At 40.6% G+C, this 16360-nt stretch overlaps 1 protein-coding gene across 6 annotated transcripts in view; it reads left to right on the top strand.

The window, feature by feature from the left end:
- The first annotated feature begins 149 nt into the window (after positions 1–149).
- The window catches only part of LOC114558227 (membrane-associated guanylate kinase, WW and PDZ domain-containing protein 1), a 100512-nt gene continuing 84301 nt past the window's right edge, over positions 150–16360 (top strand). For 4 of the 6 annotated variants that reach the window (XM_028582045.1, XM_028582043.1, XM_028582044.1 and 1 more), the window contains exon 1: positions 152–1005. In XM_028582045.1, the coding sequence (XP_028437846.1) occupies positions 708–1005 (298 nt within the window). In that variant the 5' untranslated portion in view covers positions 152–707. Of the gene's footprint in view, positions 1006–16360 lie in introns of all 6 variants that reach the window. The other 2 variants (XM_028582046.1, XM_028582047.1) reach the window with 2 other exon arrangements.

Here is a 16360-nt window from a genome sequence, read left to right as displayed (position 1 = left end):
GCAGCTCTTCCATAAAAGAGAAACTGGTCTCTGTGGTGCGGCTCCATTATTTATGAATAAAGACTAAATACTGGAGCTCCTGTGGGTATTAGACGCGGAGATCGTTGTAATCCGTTTAGTATTGGTTTGGGAACGCGTGCGGGAGGAGCTTTAGGACCTGGTAGGTGTGGGGTCGGGTAGGATTTCCCTCGTGGAGTAGCAGTTGGACGCATGCGCCCCCTTCCCCACTATTCCTCCATCCACAGTGCAGGAGCAAATAAGATGAACTTGTCGCGTTACCTGCTTAAAGGCGCCGCCGCTTGTGCGAACAGCCCACCTGCTCACGGGATAAATGAATGGTTCCTTATGGAAAGTTTAAAAAAGGAGAACAACTAGAAGATTAATGAGGACAAGAGTCTTTGAATGTAAAACTGGCAATAAGAGAGCGGATTATATCCCATAGCGAGAAACCAGAGCGCGTGTTGCTGTCAAACGATGCGGAAGCAACAACCGAAGCTACAACAAACTGGATTTTGATCCACCGGGATATTTCCACGCGCTGGGAGCAGCATGTCTTGGCTCAGGAGAAGGGTGAAAATGTTGCAACTTGGAGTGACACCCAAACACCCTGAAGTTTTCTGCATGATGGGACTATTTATGTGCTATGCATCGGCTGGTTTTAACACCATTCCGCGGAACTAACGGGTTAAGTTGCGACCTGAGTCATCATGTCAAAAGTCATTCAGAAGAAGAACAACTGGATCACCAAAGTGAACGACTGCCTGGTTATCCGGGACGCGTCCGGGGAGCTGAATGTGGATCTGCGCGGCGGAGCTGAGAATGGAGAGTTTCCGTATATTGGGCAAGTTAGGGAGGATGCTGTGGTTTACCAGGACGGTAAACTCTGCGAAGGGGAGCTGCTCCTGGCGGTCGAAGGGGTGCCTGTGTCTGGATTACCCCTCTATGACATTTTAACTGTGATTAAGTGCTGCAAAGGTCCCGTCAGGTTGAAAACTGTGCGCCAAGGTAAGAGAAACATGATCGTGTGTGTGTGTGTGTGCGTGTGTGTCAGCTTAACACTCATGCACAAATAAGTCCCAGTGGAAGTTGTTTTATAATTGCCATGTGGCACAGCATTATGAGCAAAGTGGTGATGTGTGTGTGAAGTAGGGCAGAGTAGTGGTGTGGCGGGGTGCTGCTTTCTGCTCATCTTCTCTTCCACAGCAGCCTGGAGTTTTCACAGGCCTTGACATGAAGCTGCCCTGACAGTCCTCCTGCCCTCATTTGTCTAACATTGCCAAAGCCACTCTGGGTCAGACCTGCGGGGTAACAGATTAGGCCACTTCCAGAGACTGCACGCTCCAGAGCTTTACGTATACCCAGCAAACCCTGTCGATTGCCAGTTCTTTGACGTGTACTTTTAATACCTTATTTTCTTTCCCCAATGCTTTTAAAAGCCACTGTCACCTTTTGTGGCTTGTTGTTTCATCAGCTGATGGTAGTGTCCCATCTGCAGTGTACAATTTCACAGGGCTTCTTTCTAGGGCTGCAACTAACAATTATTTTCATTATAACAGTCCAAAACCCAAAGACATTCAGTTTAGTGTGATATATGAGAAATGAAGGCGGCAAATCTTACCATTTGAAAAGCTGAGCCCTGAGAATGTGTCGCAGTACTTTTACACTATTTTGTAGTAAGTGCAAGTTAAGTTCATTTATACTCTACACACTAATATATTTGTCAACAATAACTGATATGGGACAAAGCACATAATATATACATGACAACAGATTGAAAAATGTATGGGCCACAAAAGGCAAGTGAATAAAACCGTGTCTTTAGTCTTGCAAACTATCCCACCCCTGCTTTATTACTGTTATTACCGAGCTAACGCTAGCTTGTCATGCTAGTCTGCTGGATAACGAGTAAACAGCAGCACCAGAAGAGCTACTGGAGGGACGGTACGTTCCTCACTTCAGAACGGAACAGAAGTAGGATAGTGTAGTGACTTTACCCTGCTGTTGAACTCCCTTCCTCCTCATCAAGGACTCCAACATGTTTACGTTTTAGGTGCTGACTCATCACCGTGGTGCGCCCCTGCCATGCCGTGTCGCTTTTGCTTATCTTGCAATTAACACGTTTTTGATTTATTTAGTGTGAAATGCTCCCACACCTTGGATGACTTGGGTCGTACTGATTTCTCTGCCTCCGCCGAGTGTTTCAGAACAACGTTACGGGTCTCTCCGGTCTCTCTCCGGTCTCTCTCCGGTCTCTCTCCGGTCTCTCTCCGTATTTCCTCTACCCCCGCTCTGCTCTTTTTTCTTTTCCTCCGCTCCGCGCTAATCCGCTCCGCGCTCAACTAAATTTTTTTTTTTTATCTCCGCGACTAGGTGGCGTAATAATTGCGCGACACAACGAATCGATAATTAAATTCGTTGCCAACTTTTTTAGTAATCAAATTTTATAGATTTTATCTATTTGTTGTTGCAGCCCTAATGTTAACTTAGGGATGCTTTGTTTTTTGAGAGCAAGACACCACTCATGGGCAGCTGGGGTTATTTCTGGAAGTGCTCCCTGTGTGTTAGATGAGCTTGACCCATTGCCCACGGTCTGTTGCATCTGCATCTGTCTGAGAGACAGCCAGAGGGAGAGGGATGCAGCCACTGATTCAAAAAAAGATTCTCAGACTCTACAGTGTATACTTTGCATGGTTTGTGTTGTTCTTCCTGTTGGCCAAATCTGGATGTTCTGTGATGCCTGAGTGAATACTGAAATGATTTTTTTTAAATTTCAAAATAAAGGCATTTGTACATTTCACCTCAACTGTCTCTTTCCACATACACTCCCGCTCATGGTCGCTCCACGTTCACACACTCGCACAATATTTGACAGAGCTTGCAGTGCTTCGTCTCTGGGGAAATCATTAACTGTTATATAACAGAGGTTTTGTTTCAGAGTAGCATCATTGCCTTTCTAGTGTACTGTATGTCCATTAGTGGCTGCACAGTGAATGCTTGACCGCTGGAGCTGAAGTCCTGACCCCTGGGACAAGAGCTCAGCACTAACGCTGCTTTGTGTTTGCAGAACAGGCGTTTGTTTGACATATGATCAGACCAGTGTTGCACCATGGAAGATTTCTAATATCCATTAACCGTTTTCTAATTATTTTGAACTCCTATGGAAACACTTTGAGTGCTACTTCTAAAGACTGCTACAACACCCTGACTGTAGACATAAAGTACGTCTTGAGCCGTCTTCACGGCTTTGTCATTAGTTTCTCACGAGTCAGCAGATCTCTCCTCGTCCGTAATTAAAGGAGGGGGATATTCTTCTATCTGAGTAGCTCACAAGACCTCCATTGTGCCTCACAGTCCGTTGAGCTCCCATGCAGAACCGGCCATGGATGGATCAGATCTCTCTCCCTTCCCCTCCACAGAGTTGTGGGTCATATTACAGGAGGCCACATCACTTCAGTGCTGTAGTTGGACACCATATCAGTTTGTGCAGGTAGGCAGGCCGCCCCCCCACACACACACACACACACACACACACACACACACACACACACACACACACACACACACACACACACACACACACACAGGTGTGTAGCTCCCAATGAGGAATGCAGAAAGAAAACCACCTGAAAGAAGTCTGGACAGTCCTCTGGTGAAAAAGGTGGAATATAACACTCCAGTGGTTTTGAGTCTGGGTTTTAGTTAAGCTCTTTAAATCACACTTTAAATTGTGAAGGAGTGACCAATGTGAGAGAGCGTTATTTACACAACAAATGTATAATGATTTAGTCGTTTAACGAAAATGTATATTAGTTTTTCAGTTTAAAGTTCTCCTTTTTGTCGTGCATTTTTATTTTTTTGTGTCCTCTTAAGCATTTTGAGGGCTACATCTGGGGCCCTCTTTGTTGTGTACAGTTACCATGGTTGCAGGTGTCGTTCTCTTCTATCGCGAGGTTAGTAGAAAAGGCACTGACAACTTCACAAACACAAGTGTCCATTTGACTGCTCTGCAGTAGTACATCAGACTGACTTTCCTCAGTAAATCCAGCTATTGTTATAAACTGTTTGAACAGAACCGCTTTCTCCCGTTCCTGCTCACCTAGCATCACCACAGCAACCTGCTCTCTGCACTTGTTTACAGAGGCCCATGTGAATGATGACTAGATTTATGGTATGTTTGGCATCATTTTGAGTTTAAAGTGCAACGAGGGAGTACTTTTAGACCTATCAAGACTTTGACCCGCCAGTGTAGCTCCTATCTGTTATCATTAGTTAAATCCAGCTCACAGGTGAAAGGTTTTGTCTCTTCACTGTATTTTAAAGGTCCAGCGTGTAACGTGTTTAGTTGTTCATTATCAAAATCTGTGTTGCCCGTTCACAAACTTGTCCTTTTTCATGAATATTTACCACCACCATCAATTCCAAGTATTCCTTTGGGCTTGAAATTTTACGTTTGCATTCACATGAACTGGGTTAGACGCTCCATATTCATGCGCCATCTTGAAATATGTTAGCCGGTAAGGGACATACAGGACATACTGCTCTGCCTTTCGTGTTTTTGTTGTCACATGATAAACTCACAGGTGCTGCTAATGCTGCTAATGGGTATCGTAGCTTCCCAGCCCCAGCAAGTTTGAAGAAGGAAACCTGGAGGACCACACATATTCAAAATCCAAATGCTAGATGGGAGAAATTCCTACACATTGGACCTTTAATGAGTATCTAACATAACAGTGGTATATCAGGTCATATACAATTATTAAGAGATACTTGTTTTAAATTAGAGTTAATTACAGTATGGGCATTTGAGACTAAATTACAAAAAAATACAAGTCTGAACTACACTGTGTTTTACAACTTTGATAGACTTTTTGGCATTGGGAGTTTTTACCTTTTTAAGTGAACCAGAAACCCCTCCAGCACTGAAAAGGTCTGGTGGTTTATGGTGCTCTGATTACGGGTAGGTTTGGCCGGGTGTCTGTCTGATCTCTGGGACAAATGGCCCTTGGTCGCCTTAGATCTCGCCTTCATTTGAACCCAGCCAGAGGGAATCAGGGCAGCCTGCTGGATGCCAGGCATTCCTGAGAGGTGGAGTTCACTGGTACACCGTGATGAAACATTTAGACTTTTATACATCAAATTCTCCATTTTATTCCTGTTTCACCCCTTCTCTCCGGTCACTTGTTGCTTTTCCTTATCACCCTCCTCACTCCTTGGGGACAGGTTGGAATAGTGATTAGTGATCTGTTTAATCATTCAAACTTTCGGGATAGTAATTGTCTGTCCTGCTGAAGTGTCTATGAGCAAAACTCGGAGTGCAACTCCAGGGTCACTAGTAGCTGACCCTAACCTATGGCCTCAGTGTAGGGAGCAAAGCAAAAAGCAAATAAAATATAAACCATCCACTACCGTTATGCAAATATTGAGAGTTTGAGTCACATGCTTTATGTACATCATGATTTATTCCTTGTCTGTTTCCATTGCGCTATGATGCACTTTTTTGTCCTTTCACTAGTAGAGTTGTCAAGAAAGGAAAAAATTAGAATTATTTTCCTTATTAAACAGAAAAATACAACCCTACACCTTCTGAATTCAAGTTTCTCTCCTTCAACGAACTAAGACCAGCTTCGGTTTAGTCGACAAACCCTTAATTCAGACTATTTGTAAAAATATGCCGGCTCTACACGCTGTTTTCTCCCGTTTTTCCCTGTCGTTGCCCGCTGAGCAGCGGCTCTAACACGTTCCCGGACTAGAGCTCATACATTAGATTGCAATTCGAATTGTGATTCGAATCACTAGCTCCCTTATAGCCGACTCCGTTATGTAAAGATTGAACTAAGTTGTGTCACTGACTTTGTGTTTGGTCTTTGTGCACAGTTAAGAAGGCTTACATATCTAGAGGATGTGACAGCTTTGTAGACACAGATCTCTTCTGTGATGTGCTTGTCCCAGAATGTAAGTCCCTTATATTTTCCTAAGTATCAAGATTTTGTCAGTCTTGATTTAGTGCAACCAACTGCATAAGTATATCCCTGAAAGGCTTGTCAACAGCTTGTGACATGAATGCTGCGGCTATCTCTCCTCCTACTCTATCTGGACCCTCTGCTTTTTACCTTTACTTTCACATCCACCATCCCTTTATGTATGCAAATGTAAGAGCTCTATGTTGTATGTTCTTATCTTTTCATATGTTCAATCTTAGTGGGCACAAACAGTGACACAGAGAGTTTGATATTGCAATAAACTGTGGATGTCTTTAAATGAACTATTAAAATAGCCTTGATTGCATGTGTTTGTTTAAGGTTTATACATTGGACTTTTACTTTAGTCTTGATTGAGTGACTTGCTTGATAACAATGGCAGCATACCAGTAAAAGAGCAGCGACACAACACACAAGCAGTTTGTGGCATTTACGCTTGAACAAATGGCTGTAATTCAGAGGCTTTGCCTCAGGTGTTGTAACAATGAGGTTGGAATGGAGCGCAGACCAGATGGGTAACAAGAAACAACCATCAGTACTGGGGATATAATACTCCAGCGGCATTCATTGTAGCCTGTAGCCATGTAACAGTGTTTTTCGCCTCTTATTATTATACTGTATGTGGGCTGGGCATCAAACCTCATGTGCCCGTAACGCAGAGTATCCAAAGCAAAAACTGGCATCAAATGTCTGGTCAGATCATGTTTGCTTACTGTTGGATCAGATAGTTCCTGTTTGAAATAAAAACATGTGACTGTATTTTATCCATGCAAAGGTCTTGTAGCTGCTTGTGTTTAGACATTACAGGGTTCGCTTTATTTTGCTCTATTTTGCTCATATTTCTCAAAGTAAAGTGTCAACAAGATCATTTTGGTATTGGTGTAGAAATGTAGGTATTGTGACGGCACTTGTTCTGCAACTAACAGTTTTTCATTACTGATTTTAATCTACAAATAATTTTCTCAATCAATCGAATACTGAAGTCTAAATAAATCATAAAAGAGTGAAACATGTCCATCACAGTCTACGAGGGTGCAGGGTTGTTAAAGTGATGGTTCGGAGTAATTTCACCCTAGGGTCCTTTGCACCATGACCTCGAGCCAAACACCCCCCTAGAAGCTTTTTTCACCTGGGTCTAACATTGGGAGAGTTAGCGTAGAGTAGCATTATCAGCTGAATAGCTTATTAGCGCAGGGGCTAATGGACCCACGTTTGTATCTGGTAAATGACCCCACTAATAATGCCCGAAATGATACCAAACTTCTACACTAGTACAAATAGGTTATGTACTCCTAAAACGATGGATTGGAAAGTTTGTAAGTACACCAGAAGTTTATGAACACTTGCCTGCTCTCTTCTGCTCTCTGTTGCTTCTGCTGCTGCTGCCGCTACCTGCAGTAAGACGAGTGCTTAGGGCCGTCTAATTACTACACCGAAAAGAGATACAACAAAAATATGTATTAATTTAATGATTTAATAAGGTAATCTCTCCAAACTTATCTCAGTTATTACTTGTCTCCTGCTAGTTATACTACAGCACTTAATTAAAAAAAAAAGTTAAATTAAAAAATATTTTTGTTGCATCTCTTTTCGATGTTGTAATTTGTAAACTGCCCTAAGCACTCGTCTTACTGCCGGAAGCAGCAACAACAGCAGAGAGCAGAAGCCAGCAGGCAAGTGTTCATAAACTTCTGGTGTACTTACAAACTTTCCAATCCATCGTTTTATGAGTACATAACCTATATGTACTACTGTAGACGTTTGGTATCATTTCGGGCATTATTAGTGGGGTCATTTACCAGATACAAACGTGGGTCCATTAGCCCCTGCGCTAAGCTATTCAGCTGATAATGCTACTCTACGCTAGGGCTGAACGATTTTTGAAAATAATCTAATTGCGATTTTTTTCCCCAAATATTGCGATTGCAATTCGATATTCGATTATTTTTTTAAGCTCTTTTTCTTCTGTATTATTCAACAAAGACAATAAGTCATTGTATAGTATGAACAACACACAATTACACACTAGACAGTTAAATAAGTAAAAACACACACATATACATACATATACATATATATATATATATATATATATATATATATATATATATATATATATATACACACACATATTTTTTTACAGTGCACAGAGAGGAGCTGCCTCCAGCCCCTCCCCCTCGTAAAGTTGCGTGCCGACACCGTCAACACTGCACTAGCTCAGAGAGGCTATCGTTACGTTAGCTGCTGGTGGTCTTGCCGTGGGATTAACTGTACTAATAAAACCGTTGAAACCCCGCAGCCACGCTGCTGTAAAAGCTCCCCGAACCGTCATTTATCAGTCTGATTGTTACCCCTCTCAGTGGCAGCTCCTCCACCCATATCTTTATAACGGAGCTAACCGCTAACCGGAGCTAACCGCTAATCAAAGCTAGCTCGTTGCCAACCGAGCCTTCAGTTTTGCGTGCCTGTATTCATTAACTGCATGTATGGACTCGAGCCCGAGCAAAACCCTTCATTTTATTAAAATGGCTGTAAAAGTTTTAAACTTCAACTCAGAATTGTTTGAATGACAGAGATCAGCTCAAGGTACAGTGTAGCGTTAGCGTGCTAAGTTGATGCATTCTCTGCGTAGTGCAGACTGATTTGCTCTCGCAAGTCATCAAATCGAGACCAAATCGCAGCCTTTGCGATTAGGAAATCGCGTTTTAACATATCGCGATATTATCGCAAATGCAATTAATCGTTCAGCCCTACTCTACGCTAACTCTCCCAATGTTAGACCCAGGTGAAAAAAGCTTCTGGGGGGGTGTTTGGCTCGAGGTCATGGCGCAAAGGACCCTAGGGTGAAATTACTCCGAACCATCACTTTAAGGAGGGTTCAGTTTTAGAGATTGATTGCCATCGTCACGGGGCATCGGTCAGAATTCAGGAGTGAGCCACAGAGAAGTTCAGTCCATTCAACATAGATTTATTTATCTTTTTAATTATCTGCCGTTGGTGTTGCCGTTTCTCATTTCCCCCATTTCTGCGCCTACGCCTGGGTCAGAGTGTCCGTGGAGGACCGTACATTTTCCTGTCAAGTTCTTATGTGTAGAGCGGCGTACGTCTTCTTTTGTGCGTACACCACGTTTATAAATGAGGCCCCAGAGCAGAAGCTGTAGTCAGTGGATGTTTTAGGTGTCAGAGTGTATGCAATGACCTCAGCTTTAAAGGAATGCTTCAGTTGATAAAGGAGAGTAAATATGATGCCTGTACAGGTTCATGAAGAGATCCAATACTCCTCCACTGCATGGCGGTTACATTATCGGTAATAATAAGCATGGAGTTCTCATGGAGTTCACATGCATCGTGTTTCATCTTTAACAGAGTCCTAAACAGAGACATGTGCACCATGAAGCTCAGTGAAAGCAGCAGTTGGATAGAAAAGTTTGTAACTATCACATGACTCAAATTTGAAATGACAAAAACATGTTTTGTCTCTCACATTCCCTTTTGGTTTTTTGTTTTTTGCGTCTGAAAAATACAATATTGTCCTCTCTTTTTCTTCTGTGTTGCATTGCAGCCCAGAAACAAAACAAAATTCCATTGTGTGTTTAAATGAAATACATAACAGACAACACAACTCGTACTTTCAACTCAGATACCATTTAGGCTAAGTTTACTACCAGCATTTACCAACCTGGTTCCTGGTTGTAAACTTAGAAATGTCTGACTTTAAGTACTTTAACAAGGGCCACCTGAATGCACCTTCGGTTTTGTTCTGTGAGAGGCTGGACCGTCTCTTTTGGCGAGGACGTGCAGCCACTCCTTGATCCTCAAATAGAGTCAGTTGTTTAAGAAAATGTATTAATCATAGTATCTATTTAACCGTTCTATCATCTGCATCTACGCATTTGCGTGTATAATTCTGCCATATAACACTAAAATGCTGTAACAGTTAATAAATCAGCTTTTTAATATATGCCATAGTTGTTTTTTTTTGTAAGGGTGGCAGTTTTGTAGCAAATGCATGGCCTCTTGGGCACATATATTCTGTATTATTAAAGTGTAGGAGTTTGAAACTAGCTCAGTTAAAGTTCCTGCTCATGTTTTTGTCCATTTTCACAAACACCTTTTCTGGAGCACCCTTCCTCCTTGGATAAGGTGTAATGGGCATTTTCAGCAAAAATATGATGCCAGTGAACTCATCACAAATCATATTGAGAGATTCTTTACCAGACTACGTGTGCCTGTTGGGTTATTTCCCTCAAATTATCAAATCTTTGTTATCAGGATGAATTCCTATAGGAAACAAACACAAAAGGAGAGAAATGTAAACTGGTAAATAATTGAAAATGTTAACTTCTCCAGTATTTGCATGTTTATGTGTGCATCCAATATGTGACAGGGAATTAAATAAAAATGTGACATTCAGCTGTAACATTTACATTTTTGGTGATGAATAACAATGTTCAGGTTAAAACCTTGTATTCTGAAAATGTTACCATTTCAGGAACTAAGACAAACAACCTCTTTAGTTCCACTACAGTGATGTGTGTGAATGGGCAATATGGAAGTAATGCATGTAGCGTGTTTAGTTTACCAACACAGTAGTTATTTATATGCTATGCTATTGCTATTTCTTCAAATTGATTGACCAGTTTCAATAAATCATGCTGTGTCTGTGAAATGTGTGGAAATGGATGTAGTAGGAGCGGCATGTTGAATGATATTCAGAACAACCATGACCTCTGAAAGATAAAATACTGTACAAATGTTTGATTTGCATAAAACACAACTGAATCCTGGACAAGGAGAGCGAGTGTTATGAGACCTGCTTGAACAGTCTCATCTGTATTTGGCATTGTATTGCTTTGATGTGCATGAATAGCTGTGATTGATTGATGAGGATATAACTAGAAACTCCCTTTCAAAAGAAATACTTTTTTATTAATGTTCCAAGGAAGATCTACCTCATCTGCACTTCACTGAATAATTATTTAATTTAATTTAACATTCTCATTACAAAACGGCTGTCATGTGGCATGTGGCATGTGGTAAAAATTAAAAGCCAAATATGTATTATCAAATTCTGCAGTATACTTGTTGTCTCTGATCAGCTCCCTCTCTATTGTCAACTGCTCAAAAGTAAATTGTGCGATTCGCCAAAATAAATGACAGGTGTAGGTCCGATTAATGAAATAGAAATAGAAAATGGCATCAGTGTGTGGAAATGACAACATTTTTTACTTGTAGTTATGATAAGCATAAACACTCCATTACAGGCTCTTTTATTTTTTTTAATATTTTCTAATATAAACATGTCATGAACTAGTTGTGTTGGAGCAGACCGTGCTGCTGCTGCTGACTGTCATCTCCACCCTGCCTGCAAGAGTATAACAGTTTGAATCAGATGGTCCAGAAAGAACAGAATACTGTAATACAGCTTTAAAAGCTGGCCATTGGATTCTTTCTCTCAGTCTTACTCTGTCTATCTCTGCTGCACGAACATGCATGTGCAGTGACCTACACACATGCTCCTATGTCAAACACACACACACACACACACACACACACACACACACACACACACACACACACACACACACACACACACACACACACACACACACACACACGTTCACTGCAAGAGAGTCTCGTTTAGTGGGAGATAAATTGACATTTAAGCTGCGCTCCTCCTAGATTCACACATCTGGAAGGGATTATGCACCATTACAGGCTCCGTTTTATACAGATGAATCATAGTTCTACTTTTAGTCTGTTTCTTTGGTTTTGTTGTGGTTGGTAGTACCAGTAATTACACCTTCCTAAAGACGCAAATCGCATAGTGTGAGAGACGTTCTAATTTTCTTAAGGGTCCTCTGTCATCATGCTGGATTTCACAAACTGAAGCAGGACTCATTGACTTCAGGGTTTACTTCAGAATAGTCTGTGCTCATTTGATTGTTTGTTTGTAAAGTAACACGCTGCTACACTTGTAACATCATTCTTTTATAATGTTAACCCTGGTGTGTTGTTTGGCCATGGTGAAAGGTTTGCAGATGATCCTTAGAGGATTTCTCATGCTGCTGATCTCTCTATCCCTCCCCTCCTCCGCGTCCTTCAATCTCCAGAGATTCAGGTTGCTCATAAGCTCTTGAGAGGGCTGACCCGACCCTGCTCTGTTCACCAGTATAAAACGATGTATGCACTATGGTCTGATATCCTGACACTAATATTCACACTGCTGTTTAATCTGAAAGCTTCTGACTGTAAGTACTAGTAACACGTATAAAGATGTCTCAGAGTTAAAGAAAAAAAAGTGGCACAAAAAAGCAAGAATTAGTTAGAACTCCAGTTTTAGAGTTATTTGTTGTACTTACACTGCAGCGATGACGGCACCAGTGGGTGAAGGCTTTTTATTGGCAGGACAGTGCTTGTTAATATTTAGTGAGTTAGAGGATTGGCGATCTAATGTAAGAGATTAACTCGCCCAGACTTGCATGGTACCTCTTCTGTTTCTGGCATTGTTGTCCTAATGGGTCACATTTTATTGAAATAACAAAACAGTGAGGAGGAGGATGAAGAAGAGTGAATGTTTATCTGAAATGTTTTAATGTTAATCCTCATGGAAAGAAAGAGCTCAGCTATCATGTCTACTTCATTAAACAAAGTCCAGTCTCAGCCACAGTCCTGCACGCGGTAGAAATACTTGCAGTTGAAGTAAAGCAGCTATGACTAAAATAGGTCTATTTAGCCCATTGCTCAATGTCTGGGAATCAAAGACATTTGATTTTAGTAGACTGGGGTATTGTGCTGCAAGTAACTATTCATTTTTCTTATTGATTAAATCTGCAGACTGTTTCTATGATTATGAAATGTCCAACAATAGTGAAAAAATGTCCATCCCAGCGTCCATTTTGACATCTTTTAGATGTTTTGGTTTGTCTGACCAAAAACACAAAGAAATACTGTAGTATTACACAGAGAAAAGCAGAGGGAAGTGAGAAAGTTTGGCTTTTTTCTCTATTTTTGCTTGAAAAATGATTGAAACGATTAATAGATTATGAAAACAGCTGCCATTTATTTTTCAATCCACTAATCAATTCAGCTCTACTGTGGTGACATAATGACTTCTTGGAGTTGTGGAAGTTGTGATGGGACAATTATTTGACATTTTAAAGACTTAGGCCAGCTATACACTGGCTGCGTCGCGTGAGCGTGTCAGCTGCATGGCGTGTCCGTTTTTATTTTGGCTCCCATGTTAACCGGTTAGAGCTTACACACTGCCTGCGTGACACGCTCAGGCGTGGCTCGAGCCGCGCCGAAAACGCGTGCATGCTAGAAATAGGACCGACGCCTATTTTTCATGCGACACGCAAGCGTGTTGGAAGCGTTTCCAGGCAAAATAGAATAGGAAAAGATGTTTATATGTCATTTTGACACGAATACATATGAATAAATGTCATATTGATGTTTGAAAGTTTTGAGATAAATGCAGTTATAAATGTAATGTAATCAAGTTTTTCTAATATTGTTCTGTCAATACAGAACGAAATATTCTGTTGCCTATTTTGCCGTCAATACTGCCGACATTGTCTTTGCTGTAATCAAATCAGTATATATTTATGTTTTAACGTGGTATTTCATTTTATCAATGGGAAACACACATGTATACAGACAAGGCTAGCAGCAGCAGCGCCGCGTTAAGACACGTTTCTGGTGTGTAAAGACAGAAAAATCCACGCAGCCAACACGCAGCTGACACGCAACAGAGACGCCACGCTCACGCCACGCAGACAGTATGTAGCCGGCCTTAAAGATTAAAAGATAAATAAATAAAAAAAAAAACAGCTTTTATATTTAGTCAGATCATTAAAATGCCTGTTTTATATTTAATAAGATTTAGTCGTAGCATATTGGATCAGTGGCATTACGTAACCTTTGTACCCTTACTTATTTTGAATACCTAAAGTGTTTGCCTAATCTGTTTATTTTCTATTTGTACTATAATGTCTGGCTATTCTGGTCTGAAAGTTTTATGTTGAAATGTTAACTTTACGTTTGTACCCTTCTTGTATTTATCGGCTTTATTTGTGTTGAATTGTAAACTTTATATTTATACCCTTTACTTATTTTATTTTGTGTCCGCACTAGTAAAGTGTTTATTTAAAATGTGAATAATCCTATATTATGGATGTGCCGTGTAAGCGGCCAGATGCGAAAATAAACCATTCAATCATTCATTCATTCATTCCTTGTAGATACATTCAGTGACTGTAGCTTTGTTTATTCTGGTGAACTTTCTTGTTTTTATACCAAACAAACCATTGTTGTTTCCTAAAAATGCATCCCTTCCTCTGCAGCAGAGGAAGTTTCCTGTCAAAGTGGGAAGCCCCTCATACTGTAGGTGTGTACCACAGCAAACCTCAAAGCCTTCATAAAATGCCTTTATGTTGGATCACAGTTATATGGCATCAGTTGGCAAACACAGGCTTTTATTTATACAAAACAGCCTGGGATGGTTGCTATATTGCAGACATGTAAAGCTGTTGTAAAAAAAAAAGATGTAATGTCATGCAAGGAGCCCTCTTGTGGTAGAATCATGAATTACGTATGATGAAGGTGGGCCCAAAGGACTAATGAGGGCCTGTTGTGAATTGGTTGTTAAATAATGCAATCCACATTCTTTAATTGTTTTAGATACTTTAAGAAAAGACATGGTAAAAAATACTTAGTTACACTATTTTAAGTAATTGTGTGAGAGTTTATGAGAAAGTTGATAATGATAATAATTCAGTATGACAGTGTTAAAAAGAAATGCATTGTTTCACGAGTTACATTCCAATTTTATTCTGAAGTGATATGAAAGTAACCCACCCAGTACCTTGTAGCTTTGGTAATGATGTGTTTATGATGATATGTAAGACACTCGTTTTGTGAAGCTTCCACTAAACAACTGATATATTGAAGCATTTGTAAGTATAAAAATATGAACAGTACTGTATATGTTTCATAATGGTTTTTATTCATATCGTTATGTCAACATCTATCTTCAGTTCTGTTGCGGTTTACAGAGAGGTGAACTCGACAGAGAGGCTCCAATTCTCCAAGTTGCACCTACACCGGACCACATACACAGGAACTGGAGTCAGTAAGCAGAGCCAGCTTTGATCTCTGAGGTTTAGAGGAACCCACTTTCCCATGATCTGGTTCCCAGACTTTTCATCCTGGAAAAGGTGAAAAAGTTAAATCACACCAGATGACTGACAACTTCAAACAGGTGGAGAAGGTTCCAACATCTTCACGAGCTCTGTGTATCTGTGTGTACGCACAGTGTGTGTCCCAGAGCCCACACCATCTCGTCCTTTCCCAGTCGTATCTCTGCGTCTTGTGGCAGGACGTCCTATCTAAATCAAAGCTGCTTTGCAGGAACCGGCTTCCTCCATCTGATATTTTCATTACTGTCAAGAAGCTTAAAGTTCCGGTGTTGTGGTGGTTTGAGTTAGTCACAGTAGCAGATAGACAATAGAGGTGATTAGTTGGGGAACTCTCTCTGCTTTAGTGTGTGTGGCCCTGCAGCTGATCAAAGTTGCACAAAGATTGTAGCTACCGTTGTAGTATAATTGACAAAGCTTTAATATAAAATAGTTTAAGTGTTTAGCAGCTTCACACAGTCTGATTGATGTGTTGCATACAGACAGCTGTTTGTGCATCTGGAACTCATCTGCATTATACCCTTAAGGCATTTCACTGTTGACTGGCACAACAGGCTGATCAATCCTCATCCTGCTACTATAACAATTTTGGTTATTTTCTCAAAATAAAATGATGTGCCATTTTCCGCAAAACACAGGCTATACGCTACCAGTTACATCACCATACTGTCAAATTGCTCACTTCACAGAAAATGTTGACATAAAGGGTTTTAAACTACACGGTCTCACAGTGCAGGATTTCAGAGTTAGCTGTATAAGGCAAGTAAACCCATAACAGCTCTTTTTATTACAGTCAATGTTCCATATTTGATTGATTTAATTTTAACCAGCAATTAACCAGATAATTCAGTAAGCATGCTTTGCGCGACAGACCCCAGATTTGCTTCGGTCTTGCTTATTTATAAAATATAATAATTTGTTTAAGTATTTTGTAAATTAGTAGGATAAGTCTAAACAAGACTCCAGACAAGACAGCCATAGCGAATATCTCAGGCTGTACTTAGGCACAGCAGTGCTTTCAGCTAAATGCTAACATCAACATGCTAACATGTCACAATGAAAATGCTAACAAGCTGATGCTAATAAGGTGTATTGTCTACCATGTTCATCATCTTAGTTTAGTGTGTTAGCATGCTTACATTTACTAATTAGATGTAACCACAATGTACAGCTGAGGCTAAAGGG

Source organism: Perca flavescens, chromosome 7 (assembly GCF_004354835.1).
Source record: "Perca flavescens isolate YP-PL-M2 chromosome 7, PFLA_1.0, whole genome shotgun sequence".
Taxonomy (NCBI): domain Eukaryota; kingdom Metazoa; phylum Chordata; class Actinopteri; order Perciformes; family Percidae; genus Perca; species Perca flavescens.
Note: the sequence above shows the minus strand (reverse complement) of the source record. Positions and strands in the feature narration are given on the sequence as shown.